The sequence below is a fragment of the Stegostoma tigrinum genome, chromosome 49 (genome assembly GCF_030684315.1).
Source record: "Stegostoma tigrinum isolate sSteTig4 chromosome 49, sSteTig4.hap1, whole genome shotgun sequence".
In the NCBI taxonomy this organism is placed as follows: domain Eukaryota; kingdom Metazoa; phylum Chordata; class Chondrichthyes; order Orectolobiformes; family Stegostomatidae; genus Stegostoma; species Stegostoma tigrinum.
In genome coordinates, this window is record NC_081402.1 from 3,788,104 (window position 1) to 3,814,315 (window position 26,212).

Below are 26,212 nucleotides of genomic sequence, written 5' to 3' on the forward strand. Positions count from 1 at the left end.
AGCCCCAGCACAACTGAAGCATCTTCATCCCAAATCTAAAGGTCCCACACGCTCCACTGCACACCACCTGCCACAAACTCAAATAGCTGCCGGAGGCTGTGCACCTCAGCCTGATCCGAAGCTGCAATCCGACACACCGAAGGAGTTAACAGACAGCAAACTCCAAGTTCATCTTGGCTCAGAGTGAATGCCATTTCAGGCAAGTTAAGGGAGAATCACCATGCCAACCCACCTGAAAACAAAACACTGATTATCCAAGTCTCCCTGCCAAGAGGTTTGCGATGCACGCCAGCAACGCGGCCAACTCTGAGCACGAAATGAAGCAGATTCAAAAAGCTGACAGCAACAATCTCAAAGGTGGTTTGAGTTGAATTTAAGAAAACGGAAGCATGGGAGCAAAGTTATTGAGGACCTGGAGTCATGATCCAACAGATACTCGTTCAAATCCTGTGGCAACCGCAAGATTTAAAATTTAAGTAAATCAACCTATGCAAAAAAGCTGGTCTCAGATACAGTGACGATAAAACCCAACAAGTGACGCAATGTACCTGCTTCAAAAAAGCGTCCCCTTTATGGAAAGGAATCTGTCATCCTTGCCCAGTCTGGCCTATGTGCAAACACAATTCAGATCCCACTGCAATACAGTGGACACCAAGCCATTTCCAGAGGATAGTCACTACTGGGGTGTATTGAATATGCTGCAAAAAACATTCCACACATCTCTCTGGAATATTGTCGTAGATGTAGTTACACCATATCAGAACAGCTCAACATGGAACCTCACCAACACTTTCAACAGTTTGGGAAGAGCAAGTAATCGGAATTAATTTTAAAATAAGAATTCCTCTCCCTATCAAAAATCTTGACAGTTCCACTACAAAGACATTGTTCAGTGTACATCTCAGAGTAGCACACTAGAAATCAGGCGCCAGTATTCAGAGTTGTCAATAATAAAGATAAAAATTGCAAAGTCCTCTATTCTGACAGAAAACAATTTTCTGCAACTATCAAGGACTATGTATAACAAATAGATTGTAAACCACAGGTAAACAACTATCAACTATGAACATATTTAGCAGTTAAAGCGCTTACGTTATTGTAAAACACAGAGCCCAAGGCATCCTGAACTCCACAAACCAATCATCTACTTGTTGCCAGCTGAACCTCACTTTGTACCCACACCATAGTGCCAGCCTGTCAGTGTACAGTCTCACCTGATGCTTGAACAAAGCAAAGTGCAAACACCACTTCAGTAACTTGCTGTTTATAAGTGCAGCAATTCATTTGACAATGCTACCAGCAAATGCAGAAAGCTCTCGTGCATTACAGAAGCTAATGAAGCAATGTGGAAAGTCTCCTCTCCAGTTCAAAAATTTTAAACCAAGACGGCCAGGTAAATTAGGATTATATCCTCTGAAGTTTACAATAGAAGGGTGTCATTGACAGGTAAGAGACCTAGATGGGGCTTTGACAGAGGAGACAGAGGGTGTTTCCACTGGTGGTGGAATCCAAAACACAGGAGCACGGTCTCACGTTAAAGGGCCTAGCACTTAGGACTGAGATGAAGAGAAATTTCTACAAAGGGTTTGAATCTATGAAATTCTGTACCACAGAAAGTTGTGGATGCTCCTTTATTGAAAAGATAAAAGCTGGGAAGTTAGTTCTTTGATTCCTCAGTGAATCAAGAGATTTAGGGAGTAGTTGTAACATCAATAGGGATGCTCAGTCATGATCATACTAAATTACAGAACAGGCTTGAAAGGGCAAAGTATGCTCCAAGTCCTATGTCAAATACAACCTGACAAATACACTTTGTCAATCTGAATGGCATATCCCTGCTCTGATTTCTTGGGCTCTTACTTGTAGCAAAGAGTGCAGTCCAAATCCTTTTTTTTAGAAAACTGTCCGAGCAAATGGTATCCCCAATTGGCCTTTGGTCAAATAAATCCCTGGGTTACTGAGCCTCCCACTAATAGAAATCATTTGTTCTTGACCAAAGGGCAGCATAAAATTCAACACCTGTATTAAACTGCTCCTCTTCCATGAGGAGAACAATCGCAGCCCTCAAGCATGAGAAACACTGCGTTCAGCTTCCAAGTCCCCAGCTGGAAATACCAAATTGTCCCTAAGAGCTGACAACCCCACCCAGCAAATCAAATCTTCCCCTGACAAGCTAAGAGTACCACAGGTCACTAAGGCACCCCTTTCCCCATGCTCCATAGGAACACTTTGACGTTCCCAGCCCTTACAAAAGGAACACAAAACTGCCAATGTCAGTCCAGCTAAATATTAGGCCAGCTTTCTCTTGCACTTACAACAGTAAGATGTGATCTCATTGCAGCTTTCAAGACTCACACAGGGCTCACTACAGTAGATGCTCAACACTTGCTCTGGACAGAATGACAGAACAAGAGGGGTTGGCCTTTTAGGATTGAAACAAAGAGGACTTTCTTCACTTCACCAAGAAGTAATGACACCAAGGGATAGTGATTAGAGTGGAAGAATGGTATGGAGGTCGATGATCACCCATAATCAAGATGGCAGAGATGGTTCAAGGGGCTGAAGGCTGCTCCTACTCCAAAGGACATGTTTGTAAACATAACAGATCATAGCCAGCATTCCTAATTTCTTTTTTTGATCAGCATTGGAAAGGGTGCAGAGGAGATTTAGCAGGATGTTGCCTGGTATGAAGTCTTATGAGGAAAGGCTGAGGGACTTGAAGCTGTTATCATTAGATAGAAGAAGGTTAAGAGGTGACTTAATAGAGACATACAAGATTATCAGAGGATTAGATAGGCTCTCACCGTCCACCCTTTTTCCTCGTATGGAGATGGCTAGCAAGAGGGAACATAGCTTTAAATTGAGGGGTGACAGAAATAGGAGGTAGGTTCTTTACTCCGAATGTAGTAAGAGCATGGAATGCCCTGCCTGCAACAGTAGTAGACTTGCCAAGTTTAAGAGATTTAAATGGTCATTAGATAAACATATGGATGATAATGGAATAGTATAGGTTAGATGGGCTTCAGTTTGGTTTCACAGGTCAGCACAACACTGAGGGCCGAAGGGCCTCTACTGCGCTGTAGCGTTTCTATGTTCTAGCGTGCGCAGACTCTTGGAGCGGCTGCACACACGTGCACTTAGGAGGGAACACTGGTCATAGACCATTTGGTATAAACCAGACACAGACCAGGTTGGTCATCAGGAATCTCGGCAATATTAATACCACAACATTGTGGTGGGTGGTGGTAGTGGTCCGCGAGAGAAAAGAGGAGGAGAGAGAAACACTGCTCACTCTGTCTCAGGTCAATGCAACCAGTTACAATGTGGACCTTGCATTCCTCAGTAAAACAAATCAAACAGCGCAATTTCACAGGCTCCTTCACAACCCAAGGGTGCAATTCCTTCAAGTGTGCGCTGGCTCAGTGGTTAGCACTGCTGCCTCACAGTGCCAGGGATCCAGATTCAAATCCACCTTCCGGCAACTAACTGCATGGAATTTGTACACTGTGACTAGGTGGGTTTCCTCCCACAATCCAAAGATGTGCAGATTAGGTGAACTGACCATGCTAAATTGCCCTGGTGTTCAGGGAGATGCAGGCTAGGTGGGTTAGCCATGGAAATTGCAGGGTAATGAAGATGGGTGGGTTAGGGTCGGAAGCTCTTCAAAAGGATCAGCGTGGACTGGAGCTGAAAGGCTCGTTTCCACGCTGTAGGGACTCTACAATTCTACGAACTATGGTGATCAACTAACTCGTCATCTTGTTACATCAGGGTAGATTCTTGGCAAGAGATTCAGGGGAAGAGGTGGGGGAATTCTTATTGTACTGCACCATTGCAGGCATTTCCCTTAACACGGAGAGTAACCAGGTCCCTTACGGGCTGCAGCGACGTGTGTCAGGTAAAGTGACGACCGAGTACCTTGCCCATACGCACTATGGGAAAACAGGAAAGTTGCTGCTGCTTATGCACTGGAGTACTTGAGGGTTAAAATCTCTTTCTTACACACGGGATATGGGTGACATTGGCAGCATCACATTTATTTCTAGTCCTGGTGCCCAGTAGCTTTCTTGAAGCAGATTAACACGCACGCAGTCTATACCTGGCATGGAGGGATTTCATCTTGTAAGGAAAAGGTCAAGCAGGTTGGAGCTGTTACTCACTGAATTTAAGAATGAGGTAACTTTATTGAAACATAAGAGATCCTTGGTGGGATGGGAGGGGGGTCTCAACAGCATAAGTGATGAAAGAATGCTTCCCATTTTTGGGTACCCAGAACTAGAAGGGACTGTTTAAATATTAAGGGCCTCCCATGAGGAGAACCTATTTTCTGAGGGCCGTTGGTCCATGGAATTCTTTTGTCCAGAAAGCAATGGAGGCTGGGACTTTGGATAGATTCAAACGGGTGAGTTGGACAGATTATTGATTTGGAGCCAAGGGCCAGGAATACTGATGGGAAAGCAAGGTTGAAGCCACACAAACAAATCAGCCACCAAATTGAATGGAGAAATGGGCTTGATGAGCTGAATGACCTTATTCCTACTCCTAGCTCACATGCTGCTGTATCATGTAGACTGTAAAAATAGGAAGAGACAAGGAATGCCTCGATATTGAACCCATCACTACAAGGGGGCAGCAGTGCACAATGAAGTCAGGATACCCACGTGAAATAAAAATGTTGCAGTGGGTCATGTCACAAGTAGTAGGAGGAGAAGGCCCTTTCAGTCTGTTCAGCCATTCTGTAAAATTCACCAACTTCACTTTCTCATCTTACCCCTCGATTCCCTTAAGATCTGTTGATCAATAACCGAGTATTCACAGCCCGCTGGAATACAGACTTCCACCTTCCTAGTACCAGAGTAGCCAAGAAAAACCATTGGGCCCATGGTGGGGTTGCTGAATGCATGCTTTATCATGGGATGTGGAGCAGAGGTGGGGGAAAAGGTACCGCCTTGGCATTGATCAGAGAGAACTGTGGACTTGAGTAGCAGGATGGCCTACTCCTAGGGTAGGAGAGTATTCTATCGCACCCCTCACTTGTACCTTGTCAATGGCACGCAAGCCTTGTGGAAACAGGAGGCAAGTGAGCCGTTGCAGATATCCAAACCTCTGACCTGTTGTTGTAACTACAGAATTGATATGGTCCAGTGCATTTGGTCAGTCGGAATCCCCAGGATGGTGTTAGTGGGGAATTCAGCGATGGTAACTTAATGATTGTCAAAAGGGCAACCATTAGATTCTCTCTCATAAGAGCACAAAGAGGAGGAGAAGGTCATCTGGCTCTTCGAGCCTCCTCTTCCATTCAACAACACCATGGCTGATCTTTTCATGAAATCAGCTCCACTTACCCACCTGCTCACCTTGACCCTCACCTCCTTTGGTGTTCAAAAATTGATCGTTGCCTTAAAAACATTCAACAAGGTAGCTTCAAATGCTTCATGGAGATGGTCATTGTCTGGCACTTGCACGGTGCTAAACACAGTCAGCACCCTAACCTGAGCAATTGTGAATTCAGAGCATCCAGCACTCAACCTTTATTATTATTTCCATCCAAAGGCAGAGGTCAGCAGGCAAAACCAGCACCAGCATTAAACTCACCGCTTCAGTTGGCGTTTTCTTCAGCTTCGTTCTGTCGACTTTCATTTTCCCATTCGTTTCTGCACTCTAGTTCTGCCAAAATAGGGAATAAAGTTTCAATGAGTAGCTAAGTTTCAGGTTTTTTTTTTAAAACCTGAAAATAAAACATGCACGGTATTTCTCATTTCTGAAAGAATACAAGATGACTGTAACCGGCAGAAAAACTTTAGAAACTGTTTGGAGAAGTTAAAGCAAAGAATGCATTCACTTCTGATTCTGTTTCCTGTGCTGTGATTGCAACGCAAAATCATTTCCATTTTTTTAATTCATTTCCAGAATGCTTCTAATCGTATTTACTACCTGTCTAAATTTAACACTCAATCACCCAATTATGGAAGGGTTGAAGGTCCAAGTCATCAAGGATGGCAGTGTTACCTCCCCTGAAGGATAGCCCTAAAACTATCCAGTTACACAATCCTCAGAAAAGGGCTGTGCTTGTGCCTGCTGACTCTCTCAAAGTTCTGGTTCACTACTACTACCTTGAAGACTGAATGGAGGGACTGAAGAGGTACGATGTTTCAGTCTTCATGGGGGAAAGACACCAGTGGCATACTAGAACTGAGAGTTAGAGGGCACAGGTGGACACTGTCGTCATCACTGAGCAGAAAGTACTGGAGAAACTCAAAAGGTCTGAAAGTGGAGAGATCACCCAGACTGGATGGACTATACCCCAGGGTTCTGCAGGAAGTAGCTGAAAAGATCGTAAAGACATTTGTGGCGACCTTTCAGGAATCAGCGAGGGTCCCAGAGGACTGGAAAATGGTTAACATAACACCATTGTTTAAGAAGGTTGGGGGGGGGGGGAAAGAGAGAGAGAGAGAGAGAGAGAGAGAGAGAGAGAGAGAGAGAGAAAGAGAAGAGAAGAAGGCAGAAGACAGGAAAATCACACCGGCCAGTTAGCCTAATCTTGGTCATTGATATGATTTCAGAGCCCATTATTAAGGATAAGACTGCAGTGTACTTGGAAGTGCATGGTAAAATTGGGCAAAGTCAGCACAGCTTCAACAAGGGGACTTAACACCTGACAAATCAGTTAGAATTCTTTGAGGTAAACAGCAAAATAGACAAAGGTGAGCCAGCAGACGCGAGGTATTTGGATTTCCAGAAGGCCTTTGACAAAGTGCTGCACAGGAAGTTGCTAAATAAGCAAAGAGCCTATAGCATTAGGGGCAATGGACACGGGATTGGCTAACCGGAGAGGGCAGAAAGCAGGGACAATCCAGTCTTTTTCCAGGCTGGCAGCCAGTGACTAGTGGAGTTCCACACGAGAGAGGTGTTGGGACCACAACCATTCACATTGTATTACACTAACAATATGAATGAAGGAGCAGAGGGCATTGTTGCTAAGTATGCAGGTGACTCAAAGACATGTGGAAGGACAGGTAGCGTTGAGGAAGCAGGAAGGCCGCAAGAGGGCTTAGGCAGGCTGGGAGAGTGGACAAGTGGCAGATGGCATACAACACGGGAAAGTGTGAGGTTATGCATTTTGATCAGAAAAATAGAAGAAAACATTATTTGCTAAAAAGGGAACAGCTTCAGTAAACAAACACAAAAGTAACTTAGGAGTTCTATTTCAGGAATCTTAAGACTAACGTGCTGGTTCGGTGGACAGATAGGAAAGAAAATGTAATGCTAACATTCATTGCAACAGGGCTATAATAAAAGAGCACAGATGTACTGCTGAGGCTGTAGTCAGACTGCACTTGGAGCTCTGAGCACAGTTTTGGTACCTGTATCTGAGGAAGTACATGTTGGTCTTGGAACAGTTCAACAGGCTGTTTACAAGGAAATCCTGACAATGAAAGGCTCGTCACATGAGAAGCATTTGAGACCCTGAGTCTGTACTCGAAGAGCTGAGAAGGATTGGGGTGAGGAAGTGGAATCTCACTGAGGCCTAGACACTGAAACCTGGACAGTACTTGTGGAGATGATGTTTCTACTAGTTAGAGAGACCAGGACCTGAGGGTACAGCATCAGTGAAGGGATGCGATTTTGCCCACCAAACCTGCACATTCGTCTTAAGATTCCTGAAACAGAACTCCTAAGTTACTTTAGTGATCAGAGATAATGGGAATGGCAGATGCTGGAGAATCTGATATAACAAAGTGTGGAGCTGGATGAACACAGCAGGCCAAGCAGCATCTCAGGAGCACAGAAGCTGACATTTTGGGCCTAGGCCCTTCATCAGAAATTTGAAGCTGGTGAAATCCACATTGCTTCAAAATCACCCCTCCCCCCAACTGCATCCGAAAATCAGCCTAACTCGTCCCCACCTGCCTAACCTGTTCTTCCTCTCACCTATCCCCTCCTCCCACCTCAAGGTGCACCTCCATTTCCTACCTAACCTCATCTCGCCCCCTTGCCCTGTCCGTCCTCCCCAGACTGACCTGTCCCCTGCCTACCTCCCTACCTGTCTTCTCCTTTGTCCATCTTCGGTTCGCTTCTCCCCCCCATCTCCCTATTTATTTTAGAATCCTCTCCCCATCCCCCTTTTCTGATGAAGGGTCTAGGCCTGAAATGTCAGCTTTTGTGCTCCTGAGATGCTGCTTGGCCTGCTGTGTTCATCCAGCCTCACATTTTATTATCTTACTTTTGTGTTTGTTTACTGAAGCTGTTCCCTTTTTAGCAAATAACGTTTTCCTCTATTTTTCTGATCAAAATGTATTACCTCACACTTTCCCACGTTGTATGCAATCTGCCACTTGTCCCCTCTCCCAGCCTGCCTAAGTCCTCTTGCGGCCTCCCTGCTTCCTCAATGCTACGTGTCCTTCCACATGTCTGTGTGTCACTTAGCAGCAATGCCCTCTGTTCCTTCATTCATGGTTAATCTGTGGAACTCCCTGCCACAGAAGGCTGTAGAGTCCAAGTCATTGAGTGTACTTAAAAATAGGTTCTTGATCAGTAATGGGATCAAAGGTTACGGGAAAAGGCAGGAGGAATCAGATTGCCAATACAGCAATGACCAAATAGCACAGCAGACTCAATGGGCTGAACAGCTTAATGCACCCCAATATCTTAGTCCTAAATGAGGGACCACACAGGACGTTCACACCATCCGGTTTCCTCAGGGTTTTATGTACTTGGGTAAGATAACTTCTGGTTCTTCTAAAATTTAAAAGGATATAGATCCAAACTCTCTTCACAAAATAAATCCCAGCACACCAGGAATCAGTCATACTGGCCTTCTCTAAACTGTTTCTACTACCATGATGTCCTGACACATTTTTGCATCATTGAAATGCAGCAGCTGTTACTGGGGTGGTAGGTGGTGGCGGGTGCGCGCATGCAGAGTTTTGCCTTTACCTTCTCAATTATGAGCCCAGCAGAGTTACCACACTCCCATGCAGAGAGTGATGGATGGGAAGGTAACCGAGCAGCACCGAATTTGTCAGACACAGGGATTTCCCCATACTGCCTGTGTGGAACATGCCCGAACAGCACTGGGCAACGTGCAACCTCCCACCCATGGAGTCCGCAATAACCATGCCCAGGCTGTTTGGCTTCAGCAGAGTGGGTGACAGGACTAGTGGGGATAACCTCAAAAAGGGGGAGCAGATTTCAGACTGAGTCAAGGAGGAACTTCTTCAGGCTAACAGTTGTGAATCTGCAGAATTTCCTGCCCGGTGAAATAATTGACACTACCTCGTTGAATGCTTTTAAGGCAAAGATAGATTTTTGATGAATGAATTAAGGGTTATGGTGAGCGGGTGGGTAAGTAAAGCGGAGTCCATGATAAGATCAGCCATGACCTTATTAAATGGTGGAACAGGCTCGAGGGACCAGATGACCCACTCCTGCTCTTGTTTCTTATGTTCTTCTAGGGACCTTGGAAAGAGTTCAACAAAGAGCTACAAGACTGATGCCTACCTTAAAAGAACTTCACCCACTGCAGACAGACTGAAAGACTTTGGTCTATTGGCTGAGGCTTTTAATCACAATGCACCAGCTGAGCATGCAAGGCAGATTTGGTAGGTCTCAACCCTGTACAATTGTAATGAAGCTAACATTGTCATTTCCTAGCAGGAAGCAAGAACAGAGGTTCAAAGCGCTGACATAATACAACACCGGCAGAAAACCTTGGAGGAGGTAGCCACTCAGGCACAGTGGGTGCCAAGATGAAAGAAAATAAGCCAGGCTGACAAACTCCTGGCCCCCAAATAAACTGCGAGGTTGCACTGGTCAGGTTAGTTAGCCTGCTGACAGCATAAACTACAGTCCTGACTGATTCTTAGATTGGCAGGATTCTGCTACAAGTGATGGAGGAGACCAGGCCTGTACTCCCCAGGGCTATGTCAATGAAGGTGATCTCATTGCTACATAACTCTGACAGCACTCTGCAGGTTGAATAAAGGAAGTATCCTCTGGCTGTGCTAGGATTCTAGGATCAAGAGTCTCAGGATAAGATGTGACCATTTAGGACTAAGAGGAGGAGGAATCAAGTATATTCTGATTCTTGTTAGGCCAGGGAATCAATTATCAGGGCAAGTATGAAAGCAAAAGTTGGAACACAACAGATTATCCACAATCTTACTGAAAGGTACAGCATGGTTGGAAGGACCAAACAGCCTATTTCAGGTTCTAACTCAAGTTAGTGCGCAGCACAAAAACAACAGCTTAGAATTACCCGAGTTATGAAATTTTCTTCTGTTTCCAAAAGAAGTCGAACCACGTGCAGCCTACTGCATTGCCATGGTTACAGCAGCATCACAAAACTACATTCTGCTCTTTGGTTCATGCCAATATGGTGAATTCCCCAATATGAAAACATACAAATTAAAGCACTCCAGTACTCCAATACATCTCAACAGTGCAGCCTCTTCAGGTCTATGGTGCATTCTCAGCTCCAGCTAGTCTCCTGCCCACCTCTCGAAAGCTTACGTTCAGTTAGAAATCTTTGTGGCAAAGACATGGGGTCAAGCCTGCACAATTCCAGAAAGAGACATATGCAAGGAAAACCAAAACATAGGTTAGACAAAGGAATGGGGATAGGTTAGGCTTGCTCGCTCCACGTGGAAGATCCCTTTAGGCAGGGAACTGTAATGGATATAGACCATTTCATTCAGAACAACGGGCTCAACACATCACCCAAGCAATGTGGCATTAATCCTGCCTTCAAAACTAGGGGGCTTGAGTTTTGGGAAACAGTGAAATGGAAGAAAATATTGAAGGTGGCATACCAAAACATTCCTGAACTGCTATGACTGAATTTCTCTAAAAAACTGTATGCTAATGAGTGCCGAACCTCACCACCCACATCTAAGTAGCTGAAGAGCGTCCCCTCATCAGAATCTCTCAAAATCTAAGGTATTAAAATGGGATCACATTCACATGGGAAGCACTCATCTGGGATATCTCAGCGATACAGAGCCTATATTGGCAGAGTGCACCAGGTTCGAGGCAAGACGTTAAACTGAGGTCTCTCTACCATTGAGCAATGCTGCAAGAAGGGAGACGGAATTCTGCTTGGTGCAACAACCACTTCTACCCAAAAAGAATCTCAGCATCTAGGAACTTGCAGTATAAAACTGCAATGAGGCACTAGAAAATCTCAATTCTGCTCAGGTTACCTGGACGATTTTCTTTTCGGTCTTGATTGAAAACTATCATGTAAGCAAATAAGTCCCACATGGAAGAACAGCTAAGTTTAATGAGGGACAGGAAAGCTACTTCAGTGAATCCCAATAATGCTAAAGCAACCCTCGACACTTAAAAGTACGTACTATTTATAAGCAGGTTGCATCTGCTAGTAGCCCAGGCATCAATAAATCAATTGTTAGCTCTCTTCCTTGTTAATTGTTCTCTTTGTAATGTGAGCTCAATGTGAGATGGCACCATAAAGGTCTCCACAATACACACACGTCAACATCAAACTACCAGATATGTGGAATCAAAGCCAGGACTGAAAGTACAGTGTATCCATCACCTATGGAAGCTAAACATTCAGGGCAGACTTTGCCTAAACACCATGTCATTGAAGGGCCACCTCCGTTAACCACATATGGTTAAGCAAAGTCAAACAAGAACGCAAAAAGTTGATGTTGCAGATTCATGTTTTTATGACTCTGCTCCAGCCAAGCTATTCTTTTTCCAGAGACAGCACAGAAAACTACGTGGATGCCAATGTCCTGCTTTAAAACCAGCACTAGGAAGGAATAGATAAGAACAGAAATAAAATCAAACAGGCCCACTGGCCTGTGACCTTCTGTTGCACCAAAAACTAATTCAACGACCAACATGCCTGGCCTCTAACCAACTGAGTTTAGAAGAATGAGGGGTGATCTGATTAAAATACACAAGGTCCTGAAGGGACTTACAGTCATGGAGATCTACAGCACAGAAAATGGCCTGGCATCACAAGTGCACATCCAAATACTTAAATATTCGGAATGTTTCTGCCTCTACCAGCCTTTGCGGCAGTGAGTTCCAGATTCCCACCACGCTCTGGGTGAAAAGGTTTGCCTCACATCTCCACTAAACCTTCTGTCACATACCTCAAATCTGTCCCTCCCTCCAGGGTAAGTTTCCTGCTGTCTACCCTATGTCACTAAGTTTTATATATCTCAATCATGACATTCACAACCCGAGCTACAAATCTACTAAAACCATAGAGACCCCTCTCAATCCGCTCTGCTATAAGGTAGACAATGCCAGTCTGTCCAACATCTTCATAGAAAACCACCCAGTCCAGGCAACATAGTGGTAAATCTCCTCTGCACCCTCTCCAGTGCTATCACATCCTTGTGGCACCCAGAATTGTACACACTACTCCAGCAGTGACCTACCCGCCATTTTATATGGTTCCAACAGAACCCCTCCCCCACTGCTCTTAAACTCTGTGACTCAGTTAATAAAGGCAAGTATCCCATAGACTTTCTTGACCACTTTATCCACCAGACTGGACCCTGACTGGATGGATGCTTCCCCTTGTAGGACAGTCATGCATTAGGGGACACAGTTTAACTCTGGTTAGCGTATGTAACTTTCTCCTCTGGGGATCACTGGAGATTTTAGACTACTTTAGACACGTTGACAAGGGATTCAAAGCATATAGGACAAAGTCAGGAAGGTAGAGGCGAGAATCCAATTACTGATTGGCAGGTAAGGCTTGAGGAGCCAAATTCAAGTGACCAAACCTCAAACTTCACTAATGTGAGCCGACTTCAAAAGATTACAAGAACACAAACAACTGAAGTCTAACTTTATGCATGATCCTCTACTTTCATTAAAGAGAAAACACAAAGTGGTGATTTAGGAACATAAGAAAATGAGTCCATTCAGCCCATTGAGCTTGCTCCACGATTCAAATACAGCACGTACCTCAATGCCACTTTCCTGCAGTACCCAGATATCCTTTGATTTTTAGTTTCCAGAAATCTCACCACACCAGCTTACAGTCCAACAGGTTTATTTGAAAACACAAGCTGTTGGAGCGTAGCCCCTTCTGCAGATGAAGTGAGAAAGAAGTACAGAGAACAAAGAATTTAAGATCAAAGGGTCACACAACTGATGAGGATGCATTAAACAAAACCAAGACGCTGTTAAATCTTTAAGTTAGAAGGTTTTAATTGATTAGTAAATGTAAATTCCTAAAATTCTTGCAAGTCACTGCCCTGAGAGAACTAAAGGTTTTATCAGTATAAAGAGGTGACATTCTAGGTCAGACAATGCACGTTAGGTATGAGGCCTTGTTTAAAGTTACAAACAATTCATGTTTTGATAGTTTTATTTCTAAAGTAGCAAATTCTAAAATGCCACGTGCAATACAAAGTCACTCCAGAGATGTATACATGTGCAAGGGAGAGTGTGTGCATTGTCTGACCTAAAATGTCACCTCTTCTTTATACTCAAAGCCTTTTGTTCTCCCAGGGCAGTGACTTGAAAGAAACTCAGGGATTTACATATATATATCAATTAAAACGTTCTAACCAATTAAGATTTACCATCATCTTAGGTTTATTTAATGCATCAGTGTGAACTTTTGATCTCTTACTGATGAATTCTGTGCTGTGTGTTTGTTTCTCATGTCAGCTGACAAAGGGGCGACACCCTAAAAGCTTGCGCATTCAAATAAACCTATTGGACTATAAACGGGTGGTGTGAGATTTCTGACCTTGTCCACCCCAGGCCAACACCAGTGCCTCCACATCCAGGAATCTATTGATCTCCATCTTGAACATACAAAACGGCAGATTCCATAGCCATCAGGGTAAAGATTTCACCAGCCTGAGATGCCACCCTAACTCGCTCCGATTGAGATTATACCCCTGCTTCTGCAGAAGGTCCTGCGAGCCAGGACAGTGGAGACATGGAACTACGTTTCACTGGGGAGGCAATGGCTCAGTGGCATATCACTGGACTGTAAATCCAGAGACCCAGATAATGTTCCGGGGACCCGGGCTCGAATCCTGCCATGGCAAATGGTGAAATCTGATTTCAATAAAAATATCTGGAATTAAGAATCTTACAATGGCCACAAATCCATTGCAAATGGTCAGAAAAATCTATCTGGTTCCCTAATGTCCTTTAGGGAGGGAAACTCATCCTTATCTGGTCTGGCCTATGTGATTGACTCTGAACTGCCCTCTGGGCAATTAGAGACAGGTAATAAATGCTGCCTAACCAGTGACTCCCTAATCCTGTAAAAGAATAAAGGACTTAGATAAAAGAACATGGACTGGCTGGGCCACACAGACTATTTCTCTGAAACAATTCTAAAATACTCAGTGTAAATGGCAATTTTCTTTTTCAGAAGTGCCTCTTTGATTCCATTCAAGTATAATGGTGGGTGGTGACCTTTTTGCTGCTGCAATACCCTGCTTGCAAGCCTGAAAGAGAAACAGATTTTGCAGCTGCAAAACTGGCCTGGAACTCACGACTTTTTGAGTCTATAAAAGTGCAAAAACTGTTGGAGACTGTAACGGAAGCAAATGCATGACGCAGCAAACATTTTTCAGTAGGGACTAACACATTTCACACATTGCTAAGTGAACACAGCAACTTCTAAACCAACCACTTTGAAGCTTCGGAGTACAAAAATGGAGAGGGGTTAACTGGCACCATATTGCACACCACGTGCATTCAATACTTCTGGAGACAGTTGTAAAACTGCTAGAGCAGAAACATTATCCCAATTTCTGTTGGAAAGCACCATCAGCACAGGGAATAAATCTTGCGCACTGCCCACTTTGTTTTGAATAATAATTGCTGATGTAACCAACTTACAACTACATCAAGGAAATCAATAGTGTTGTGTTATTTTAACAAAAAAAAAGCAGCTCAGCGCAGCCACGTCAAGCCAGAATGGGCAAAAAGATCAAACAACAGATTCGGCACAGCTGCTGGGTAACAGGAAGCAAAGACATAGCTGTAAAATAGCACACGGCCAAGCAAAAATAACACTTCATGCGTATAAGACTCAGCAGGAAGCTTGGTGCAACGTTTCTTGAGGGTTTAAGGATTGTAAACAGCACATACACACCAGCCCCCTCCTACTGCATCAACATAGGCCCTTCATTATGGGCTTTCTGATAAGGGAAGGTTGAGGTTGTATCCATTGGAATTTAGAAAAATGAGAGGCGATTGTATCGAAACATGAGATCCCGAAGTAAGGTTTGAGTTCAGCATGGTGGGTGCTGAACAAGGGGGTACAGTATGGCTGAAAATCTATGGAACTTGTCGAGCCTCATCAAGGTAGCACGTTGGAAATCGAGTTCTGCTATTCCCAGTCAGCACAAAAGTTAAGGATTAACTAATTCACCTGATTTTCAGACTCAGGTTGACAGAAAGCACATAAGTTTCTGAGCTTAAGAATTACTATTTATTATAAGTAAACAAACTCTAGTTAACAGATAAACAATTATGAAGTACTGACATAACTAACTAAATGCCAATACCCTGAAAAACTTCTCCAGGCGTATAAACAGACAGGACAAAAAAAATGCGGTATTATGCTTGAAGGGAAAACTGGGGAAAGCAGTTCAGTGATAGCTGTTCACAGAATCTACTAATATGGTTCCTGTGTTGATCTGAACTTTCCTGCTCGGCCTGCTGTGTTCATCCAGCTCTGCACCTTGTTATCTTACAATATAATTGGGATTACTGATACATGGCTGCAGGGTGACCAGGGATGGGAACTGAATGTTCCAGATATTCAGTATTTAGGAAGCAGGCAAAAAGAATAAGGCAGAGCTGCAATGCTGCTTAAAAGAGGAAATTAACACTACTGAGAAGGGATATTAGCTCTGACAACGTGGAGCCTGGTATTTCTCAACTCTACCAATACAAAAGGGCAATAAACATTAGTAGGTGTCATATATAGACACTCAAACTACAATGGTGAGGTCAAAAATAGCAGACCCGACCATATAAATTCAGAGCAGGACAGAACAACAGTGCTTCAAGGTGGCTGCACAGCACTGATGTCACCTAGAAGGGAGATGAAACTTTTGCATGAAAATGAAACAACCCAGCGAACCAAGCAAGAACTCCAACTCTAACCGGAACTACAGATCTTCGAAAAAAACATTAAACAGGAAATTAGAGATGCATGTGATAAGGGAATAATGGTGATTGTGGGTGATTTTAATCTGCTCACAGAATGAGCAAATCAAATTAGCCACAATGTCGTAGAGGAGGAATTCCCAGAGGGTATGTAGATTGGTTTTCTTGACCAATACGTGAAGGAACCAACGAGAGCGCAGACCATCTTAGGCTGGGTGCTGTGAAATGAGAAGGGAATCATTGCTAATCCAGCTGTGCAAGACCCCTTGGAGAAGAGCAACCATAACATGATTGAATTTTATATCAAGATGGAGGAGGAGGCTGTTGATTAGGAGACCAGGGTGCTGATCTTTAACAAAGGAACCTACAAGTATGAGGCGTGAGTTGGCCTTGATAGACTGGGGAGTTACTTAAAGGGGTGACAGTGGATAAGCAATGGTAACATTCAAGGAACGCATGGGGAATACAGCAATTGTTTATTCCTGCCTGTTGCAAAAGGAAAATAAGACAGCCAATGACAACAAAATGAAAGAAAGTATCCAATCCAAGGAAGAAGCATACCGATTGGCCAAGAAAAATAATAAATCTGAGGGATGGGAGCAACTTAGAATTCAAAGAAGGATCAAGGGATTGATCAAGGGGAAAACTGAGTACAAAAGTAAGCTTGTAGAGAACATAGAGACTGCTGCCAGGAGTTTCTATAGGTATGTGAAGAAAAAGATTGGTAAAGACAAACGTAGGTCTCCTACAGACAGAAATGGGGGAAACGCATAAAAGGGGACAAAGAAATGGCTACAGCACTGAATACATACTTTGGTTTGGTCTTCACAGAAGAGGACAAATCCAATACCAGAATTGTTGGAGAATGCAAGATTTAGTGAGGGAAGAGCTGAGGGAGATCAATATTAGTAGAGAAATTGTCCTGGGAAAATTGTTGAGAATTAAGGCCAATAAATTCCCAGGTCTGGATAATCTACATTCCACAGTACTTAAGGAAGTAGCTCTAGAGGGAAGCATTGGTGGTCATCTTCCAGGATTCTACAGACTCTGGAATAGTCCCTGCAGATGGGAGGGTGGCTCATGTCACTCCAATATTCAAAAAGGGAGGGACAGAGAAAATAGAGAATTATAGACTGGTGAGCCTAATATCGATACTAGGGAAAATTCTCAAATCCATTGTCAAGGATTTTAAAGCAGAGGCAAGAAATGTCAGCTTGGATTTATGGCTTGACAAATCTGTTGGATTGTTACGAAGATATAACTAGTAGAGTTGACAAGGGGGAGCTGGTCGATGTAGTATATTTGGGCTTTCAGAAAGCATTTCAGAAAGTCCCACATAAGAGATTAATGCACAAGACTAAAGCGCATGGGACTGGGGGAATTGTATTGAGATGGGCAGGAAACTGGTTAGCAAAGAAGAAACAAAGAGGAGGAATTAATGGGTCCATTTCAAATTGACAGGCAGTAACTAGTGGGGGTTCCACAGGGATCACTACTGGGACCCCAGCTATTCACAATATATATTAATGATTTGTTTGAGGGAACAAAGTGTAATATCTCCAAGTTTACAAGTGATACCAAATGGGGTGGGATGGTGAACTGTGATGAGGATGCGGAGATCCTTCAACATGATCTCAACATGTTGGGTGAGTCGGCAAATCAATGGCAGATACAGTATAACTTATATAAATGAGATTATTCACTGTGGAAGTAAAAGCAAGGTGGCAGATTACTACCTGAATGCCTGTAAATTGGGGAGGGCGGAGGAGGAGGAGGAATGTTCCGCAGCAGGACCTGGGTATCTTTGTGCACCAGTCGCTAAAGGTAAGCATGCAGGTGCGGCAGGTAGTAAGGAAGGCAAATGGTACACTGACCTTCATTGCAAAACATTTTGAGTACAGGAGCAGGAATGTATTGTTGCAATTGTATAGGGCCTTAGCAAGACCACACCTACGATACTGTGTGCAGTTTTGGTCTCCTTTTCTGAGGAAGGATGTTGTTGCTCAAGGGAGTTCAGCAAAGGTTTACCAGACTGATTCCAGAGATTGGGGCGAGAGTTTGAAGTATGAGGAGAGACTGACGAGGTTGGGATTGTTTTCTTCCAGAATACAGTCAAATGGGGGGAGGGGGATCTCAGAGACTCAAAATCCTTACAGGGTTGAACACAGTAGATGCAGGGAGGATGCTCCCAATGGTCGGTGCGTCCAAAACCAGGGGTCACAGAATGAGGATCCAGGGTAGACGATTTAAGATGGAAATGAAGAGGCATTTCTTCACCCAGAGAGTGGTGAGCCTGTGGAATTCATTACTACTGAGAAGTAGTTGATGCCAAAACACTGAATGTATTCAAGAGGCGACTAGTACTTGAGACTAACAGAATCAAAGGCTATGGGGAGAACACAGGATTAAGCTATTGAGTTGGACAATCAGCTATAATAGTGAAGCATGGCGGAGAAGGCTCAAAAGGGCTGAATAGCCTCCTCCTGCTCCTATGTTTTATCTTGCTCACATCCTCAAGCTGTTCAGCTACCTGTGAACAAACCACAGTTGTCAGAAGGTAAAAACCTTTGTTAATGGTAACTGGTCACTAGTCCACAAATCAGTCCACTACTATTGCCAACCATTTTTCTTTAGCTCCAGCTGGTCTGCAAACAACACTCAAACCTGCTGCTGGAATCAGTGTGCAATCAGTGCTTCAAATTCATGTTAACTTACTTGCTTTCAACACATACAGCAATTCTTCACCAATCCTTGGTTTTAAAGCGGATTCCTTTCTCGTTTCAGTTCGCAATTAAATATGTAGAAAAGTAAAAAGGCACGGTCTTAAAAAACTCTCTTGACTAAGTGGTGCAGATCTGCATTATTTTTGAGGCAAAAATGCACATTCTTGACAAGGGAGGAGCCAAAGGGTATTTGGGGTTGGTGGGAAATGGAAGCTGAGACCACAATCAATTGGCATAGCAGGTTTGAGGGGCCAAATGGTTTACTCCTCTTCCTAATTAATATCTTCACATGCTTCACACTCCATATGACTAAGAAATGAGGCCTTTCAGCTCACCAAATTCTGCTCCACCATGCAACAGGATCGTGGCTCATTCAACATTCTTCACATTTTCCTATAACCTTACATTCCCCTCGATCAAGCCTTAAATATACACAAAGACTCTGTCTCCGTAGCTCTGTGGGGAGAAGTTCCAAAGATACCATCTCAGAAGAAATTCCTCCTCAGCTCAGTCTTAAATTGGCACCCCTTTATTCCAAGACTATACCCTCTGGCCCTAGAGTCCACCGTGAGGGGAAACATTCTCTCAGCATTTACCCTGTCAAGCACCTTAAGAAGCCTACATGTTTCAGTGAGATCACCTCTCATACTTCTAAACTCCAGCAAGTAGAGTCCCAAAGTGTTTAACCTTTGCTCACGAGGCTGTGCCCACCATAGAGAGGATCATTGAGAGAACCTTCTCTGAACTGCTTTATGAAATAATACTTTTACTTAAATAAAGAGATCTACACAGCTCACACTACACCAGATGCAGTCTCACCAGAAACTTGTACAGTATGACTTTGCAGCTCTCACACTCCAATCCCCTTAGAATAAGGGTCAGTATTCCAGATTAGCCTTCCTAATATCTGTCCATGTGCTAGCTTTCACTGTGTTCCTGCTAACAGTTCTTTAGAGTTCTGGGATGGGCAACAAAAATATTTCTGCTCATACAAGAGGGGGAAATTACACAGGACAGAACACTCCAACCTGAAAGTTATTTATCTCAAATTTCCAAGAAATACAGCTTTATGCATCTAGACCTGCCAGGACACACAAAGTAGGTCTTGAAAAATAACATCTGGTCACACAACCACTACAATTTTGGGATGTTCCTTCCTTTCAAAGTAATGTTTACAGAGATCAAGACATAAAACGGCATTAGTAAGCACTCAAGCTTGCCACCAATTTTAAAATAGATATGCTGATATTGTGGAAGATTTAACCAATCTCAATAAATCCCTGAAAGAACATGAATTGTACATCTGTTCAATCTATGCTCCTCCTGATAGTTGCAAAGCAGGTGTGATGTCGTGATCCTCTCATTGGTCGAGGAATTCAGAGCCCCCAAGCTAACATCTTGGGGATACAGGTTCAAATCCCAAGCACCTCTGAAGAAGGGACTAGGCCTGAAACGTCAGCTTTTGTGCTCCTAAGATGCTGCTTGGCCTGCTGTGTTCATCCAGCTTCATACTTTGTTATCTTGGATTCTCTAGCATCTGCAGTCCCCATTATATCTAACCTTTTTTAAAGCCTGGACTTACAAACCGGCAGAATCAAGGTAAACAGTGCAACCATTTTTAACTGTTACCTCGTTCACTAATATTACCTGAGGAAGGAAACCTGGCATCCTTACCAGGCCTGGCCCACCTGCTAATCCATGGAATGAGTTGACAGTCAACATGGCTGACTTTGAACCAGCCTTTGAGCCATTAGGAATGGATAATAAATGTTGGAACTACCAGTGACACCCACATCCTGCAAAATTGTCTCTTTTTTTTAAAAGAAGAAACTTCCAGATCTGTAGTTCCCCATGATGCAACACTCCAATCCAATACTGCCTGGAAGGCACCACAAACAAGTCCAGTGACACTGTTCACCAACCTTCCCCAGCACACCTCGTAAAAGGCAAAAATCAACTCCAAGACAAAACATCCCAAAGCACTCCTCAGCCCCAATAGGGCAGGCACATATGAAACGTAGCACATAATATGTATATACCAAGATCCTACAAACAACAGTGGCATCGTGGGCAGGTTCCCTGTTTATGAGATATCAATAAGGGGCACATATTGGCCAAGGAACCAGTGGTGGGTGGCAACAGGATGTGGACAGCAAAGGACTGAGCCTTCAGTGTCATCCTTCTCCGCTAAAATGCTGACCAGAGCCTGAACGCACAACTTTCTCACTCAGGAGTCTTTCAAACAGTCACTGAGTCATAAATCATCTCTACATCCTTTTCAAAAAAATGGAAAAAATGGGGTGGTGGCATCAAAAGCAAGCATTGTTTTTCAATCTGCCAATCACCAACAAACTGCAGATGAAAGTTGATGTTATGACTTCTAAAACCTAACAGCTATCAACAATAAGCAAAAATGTTCACCATAACAACATTTGATATACCAACAGTAATAATTCAACTGAGATTTGCACAGTCTGCCAGCAAGGGGATTCTGAGGCTGGGGTCAAAAGCTCCTTGCAACACTTAATCGCAGACCCAAATATCCAATTTTCAAAGCCGAGTCAATGTTGAGTTCACCACTGTCAACAAGGTAACAACTAACCTCAGCACATGCTGAAGGGAGTTGCTGCTTGCTGGGCAACAAACTGATTTTGTTTTGGAGGTCTTCCTCATTCCTCCTTCTGGGCCTCAACCCCACCTAGCACTATCAACATCTTTCTGGTCACGAACTAGGGCATGCCTTAAATCCAGACAAGCCAAAGCACAAAACTCAAAAATGATAATCAAGTTCAGGTTCAGGGCAGACAAGCGGGATCAAGTCAAACAACAGGGCAGATAACCAACTGACCTCACGATATGCTCCCGTCAGTGACATGCGAGCCTTCCTCTTAGCTATTAAAACACTCAGACAAACGCAAATGCCCCGAGTCTTTCAGCAGGCAGTCTGAGTTATAAACTGGAAATTGTGCAAAGATGATTTAACGACAGGTAGTTCTATTATAATGGGTGCTTCACTGACGCAAACTGACTAATGCAACTGATGAATAGTGGGCGCTATATGGATAACATGAACTTTCTGCTGTACGGGTATAGTGATTTTCTACAGCAATTTCCCCAAAACACGATTTTTTTCTGGCACAAGGTCACACAAGAAAGGAACTACTGCATTAAAGGAGAACTGCCTGTATGCCTTTCGTATAACAGGGTGACTAAAACTATACAGAATACTCGAAATGCGGCCTCACCAATGACTTATACAACAGTAAATTAACATCCCAAAACCTATACTCGGTGCCTCAACCGATGAAGGACAGCACACTAAATGCCTTCTGCACCACCCTGACTGTGACACTGCTTTCAATGAACTATGTACTTGTACTCCTAGGTTCCTCTGTTCCACAACTCTCCTCAGGACCTTGACCATTTACTATACAAGTCCTACCTCAGTTTGATTTCCAAAGTGCAACACCTCACACTTGAGGGCAGCACGGTGGCTCCATGGTTAGCACTGTAGCCTCACAGCGCCAGGGACCTGGGTTCGATTCCAGCCTCGGGCGACTGTCTGTGTGGAGTTCGCACATTCTCCCCATGTCAGCGTGGGTTTCCTTCGGGTGCTCCGGTTTCCTCCCACAGTCCAAAGATGTGCAGGCTCGGTGGATTGGCCATGCTAAATTGCCCGTCGTGTTCAGGGGTATGTGAGTTATATGGGGACGGGGGTGGGGATAGGTCTGGGTGGGATGCTTCAAAGAGCGGTGTGGACTTGTTGGGCCGAAGGGCCTGTTTCCACACTGTAGGGAATCTAATCTTATCTGTGTTGAACTGCAGCTGCCAATCCTCAGTCCACTCCCCCATCTGATCAAGATCCCTCTAATTCTTAATAGCAATGATACTCATAATTTTGTCTCATCCGGAAACATACTAATCATACCTTGTACATTCACATCCAGATCATTTATACACAATAAGGCAACTCCTCATTCCCCTACGTTCCAGGTAATAAAGTCCTATCCTGGCCAACGTCTCCCTATGTCCCAGGCCTACTAGCCCTGTCAACATCCTCAAATCCTCTTTGCACACTTTTACTTGAACAAAATTTTAAAAATCAACTCCAAACTCAGCAATTAAATTTACAGCTTTTTGCAAAATCAGATTTAAAACAGGAGATGAAAGGAAAATACAATACTTCCTTTTTTATTATGGCAAATTTGGAAAAGAAAATGCAAAAATGTTTAAGGACGCTTCCGCTGAGAAGCACAAGTCAGTGACATTTTGGGTATTAAACCGTCCTTCGGAGTGGATAAGTATTTTCTTAACAGACACTGCTGTGATGTCTAGTCTACGTTCTGCCATCTTTAAGTTCTGGAGACACAGTGCCTTTGAAAACGCAGAGCTTAATGTTAAAAAGTTCCTGGACTTCAGTAGATTCACTGAGCACAACATCCATCTCAAATGAAAAGCGCTGTTTGACATGTACTGTTGCTGTCTCTTGCATACGTACAGACTTAGATAATTTCATTCAGATAATTCTTTGCAATGTTTCTCTTTCCCACATACTGAGTAAAGTGGCAACATAATTAGTACAAATTCCACTGACCTCTTATCAAGCATTTTCCTTCAGTTGTCTGTGTTGCCTGCAACTGGAGAACCAACGCATTTGCTAGCCCAGAGTTCCAATTTACCTAAAACTGATCAGCTACATGGTCCTAATGTCTCAAGAGAAAATGCTGTCCCTGTCCTGGGTGTGTTTGATGGAGACAGTGTCAAGGAACCCTTATTTTCAGTTTGTAAGAACAGATGCAGCCAAGTAAATGATTAAAATTATAGAATAGCCTCACTACACGAGGGCTACCACACTATTAATGCCAAAACAGCTGATGGAACATTTCAGTGCCTTTTTTCAAACTATCCCCTTAACTCCATATGCCACTGGTAACCAGAAATCTATCAAACTCTACCTTAAAGGTATTCAAAAACTGAGCTTTCACAGTTCCCAGTGGCAGAGAATTCCAAAGGTTCACAGCCCACTCAGTAAACACGTTTCTCATCTCATACAGAAGTGATCTCTCATTTTTAATCTGCTGCCTAGTTCTAGACTGACCAACGAGGCAGAAACATCTTACTGCATTTATTGAGTCTATCCCTTTCAGTATTCTGTAGGTTTCAATGAGACCGCCTCTCATTCTTCAAAGCTCTGGAGAATACAGGCCTGCTTGGCCCCTTTTCTCTTCCCTGGACAGTCCCACCATCCTGGGAATAAGTATCAAACCTCAGTTGCAACTCCCTCTACTGCAATTATATCTTTCTCGAGATGAAGTACCATATAGACAGTCTAACTAGACACTGACATAATTGAAGCAAAACTTTACTACTTCTGTTTTCAAACCTCTCGCAATAAAGGCTAACATTCCACTAGGCTTAAGAGCTTGCTGCATCTACATGTTAGCCTGCAGTGAGTTACTGCCAAGGACACCTGGATCCCTTTATACGTAGAATGGCTTACCACTTCAGAACTGTTTCAGAGGACACGTTGCGTGCCTGGAGTCACATATAAGTAAGGCCAGGTAAGGAGGGCTGATTTCCTTCCCTACGGGACATTTGTGAACTAGAGGCTGGTTTTATGTTCCAGATTTTTATGAAATTACACGAACTGTCAGGGTAGGATTTGAACAAGCACTAAACCATCATCAGCTCGAGGATAAATTTAAGTAGATGACTAAACGTTTGGTCGAAGAGGTAACCTTTAAGATAATCTTAAAAGGCTCTGGAAGAACACCTTGCGATCAACATTATTGAAGGGTGCAGCTGAAGGATCAGGCACAAACAGCTATGGCTAGGGCTCCAGTTATTTAGAATACCGTGGTGACTTTGACATGGTGTAGTCTCATTCCCAGGATTGCAGTGAGCTGGCCCTAGCATAAAGGGCAGAAATTTAACATCCAACTTTCAAAATTTGGAACCTTCATGAGAGCAGAAAACCACAACTTGAGTGGGCAGCCACAAATGTGCAATCTCAAAGTAGTCTCTGGACAGATGCCATGCATTGCCACACAATTGATCTATAAAAACCTATTCTAGCTGCACTGACAATCAACTGCACGGTCCAGTCCAACAACAATGCCACCGCAAACCAGAACACAGCAAACAAACTTAAAAGGCTCACACCTAAAATGCTACTGATTCCTTAGAAAAAAATGCCAATGCTGGGCAACATCTGTCACATGGACTTCTAACAAGCTTCTACCTTAGTGCTCTCCCGTAGTCAATTACAGGGCAACATAAGTCACAGCATGAGTGGGAGTGCTCAAAGCAGCAGCAATCACCAAACAGACAAAAGCAAAGACCCAGGGATAGCTAACACAAAACCAGAGCTCTGAGCAGAGCTCTCAAAACTCAAGGGACAACAGGGCAAGACTACGGTGCTGACTTAGTTAAACACAACTGGAATCAAACAGACTATCAGTTCGAGTATGTCCTGAAGGCAGAGTGCAAAAGCAAAACGCAGAGAGCATGTGATGTCTCAGAACAGCCTGATCTCAAATGTCCAGTCCCAACTGCAAACCCATCACTTTGGCTATATTAACAAGTGGGACAGGAGGCAGATGTCTAAGATGTTTGAAGGCTAGCTGCCAATTGAAAAAAATTCAATGAGTGCCAATGGCATTGTTCTGTGTCTTAGAGTCCAGTAAAATGCTAGGTTCATAAAAAAATGCAGTTCCTCAGATTAACAACATTTGGAAGAAATTCCACCTTATCCCCATCATAAATGGGGAATACAACTATTCTGAAACTGTACGCCCCAGTGCTAGATTCTCCATGACATGAAATATCCTCTCAGCATCCACCATGTCAAGCAATTCACTGCTCCTCAGAAACTAAAACAAAAAGTCTATAGGCAAGACATGGACAACTTTAAGCTTCGTCTGATAAATAACTAGAAACATTCATGCCACAAGTGCCGAACAATGAACATCTTCAACAAGGGGGAACTATCGCCACACGACATTCAATTGCTTTACCATTGCTAATTTTCCCCACCAATACCTTGGGGGCTTACTATCAACCAGAATCTGAACTGGAGTCACCATATAAATACAGTGGACACGAGCAGATCAAAGGGTGTGATTTGTCATGAGTAACTCACTACATGACTGCCCAAAAGCTACCCATCTTCTACGAGTCAGGGATGTGAAGGAATACTACCATGACCACAACTCCTTCGACTGCCTGGATGAGTGCAGCTCCAACAGATTTATCATCCAGGACAAAACAGGCTTCCTTGATTCACACGCTGAACACCAACTTCAAAATACACTCCCTCTGCTGCCAACACACTATCTACAAGATGCAAAGCAACT

The 26,212-nt window shown here is 43.6% G+C and overlaps 1 protein-coding gene across 1 annotated transcript in view; it reads right to left on the reverse strand.

Moving 5' to 3' along the window:
* huwe1 (HECT, UBA and WWE domain containing E3 ubiquitin protein ligase 1) overlaps window positions 1–26,212 on the reverse strand; it is a 221,466-nt gene that overhangs the window by 167,455 nt on the left and 27,799 nt on the right. Inside the window, 1 exon segment of the mRNA XM_059643207.1 lies at window positions 5,596–5,667. Coding sequence (XP_059499190.1) covers window positions 5,596–5,640 — 45 coding nt within the window. The 5' untranslated portion in view covers window positions 5,641–5,667.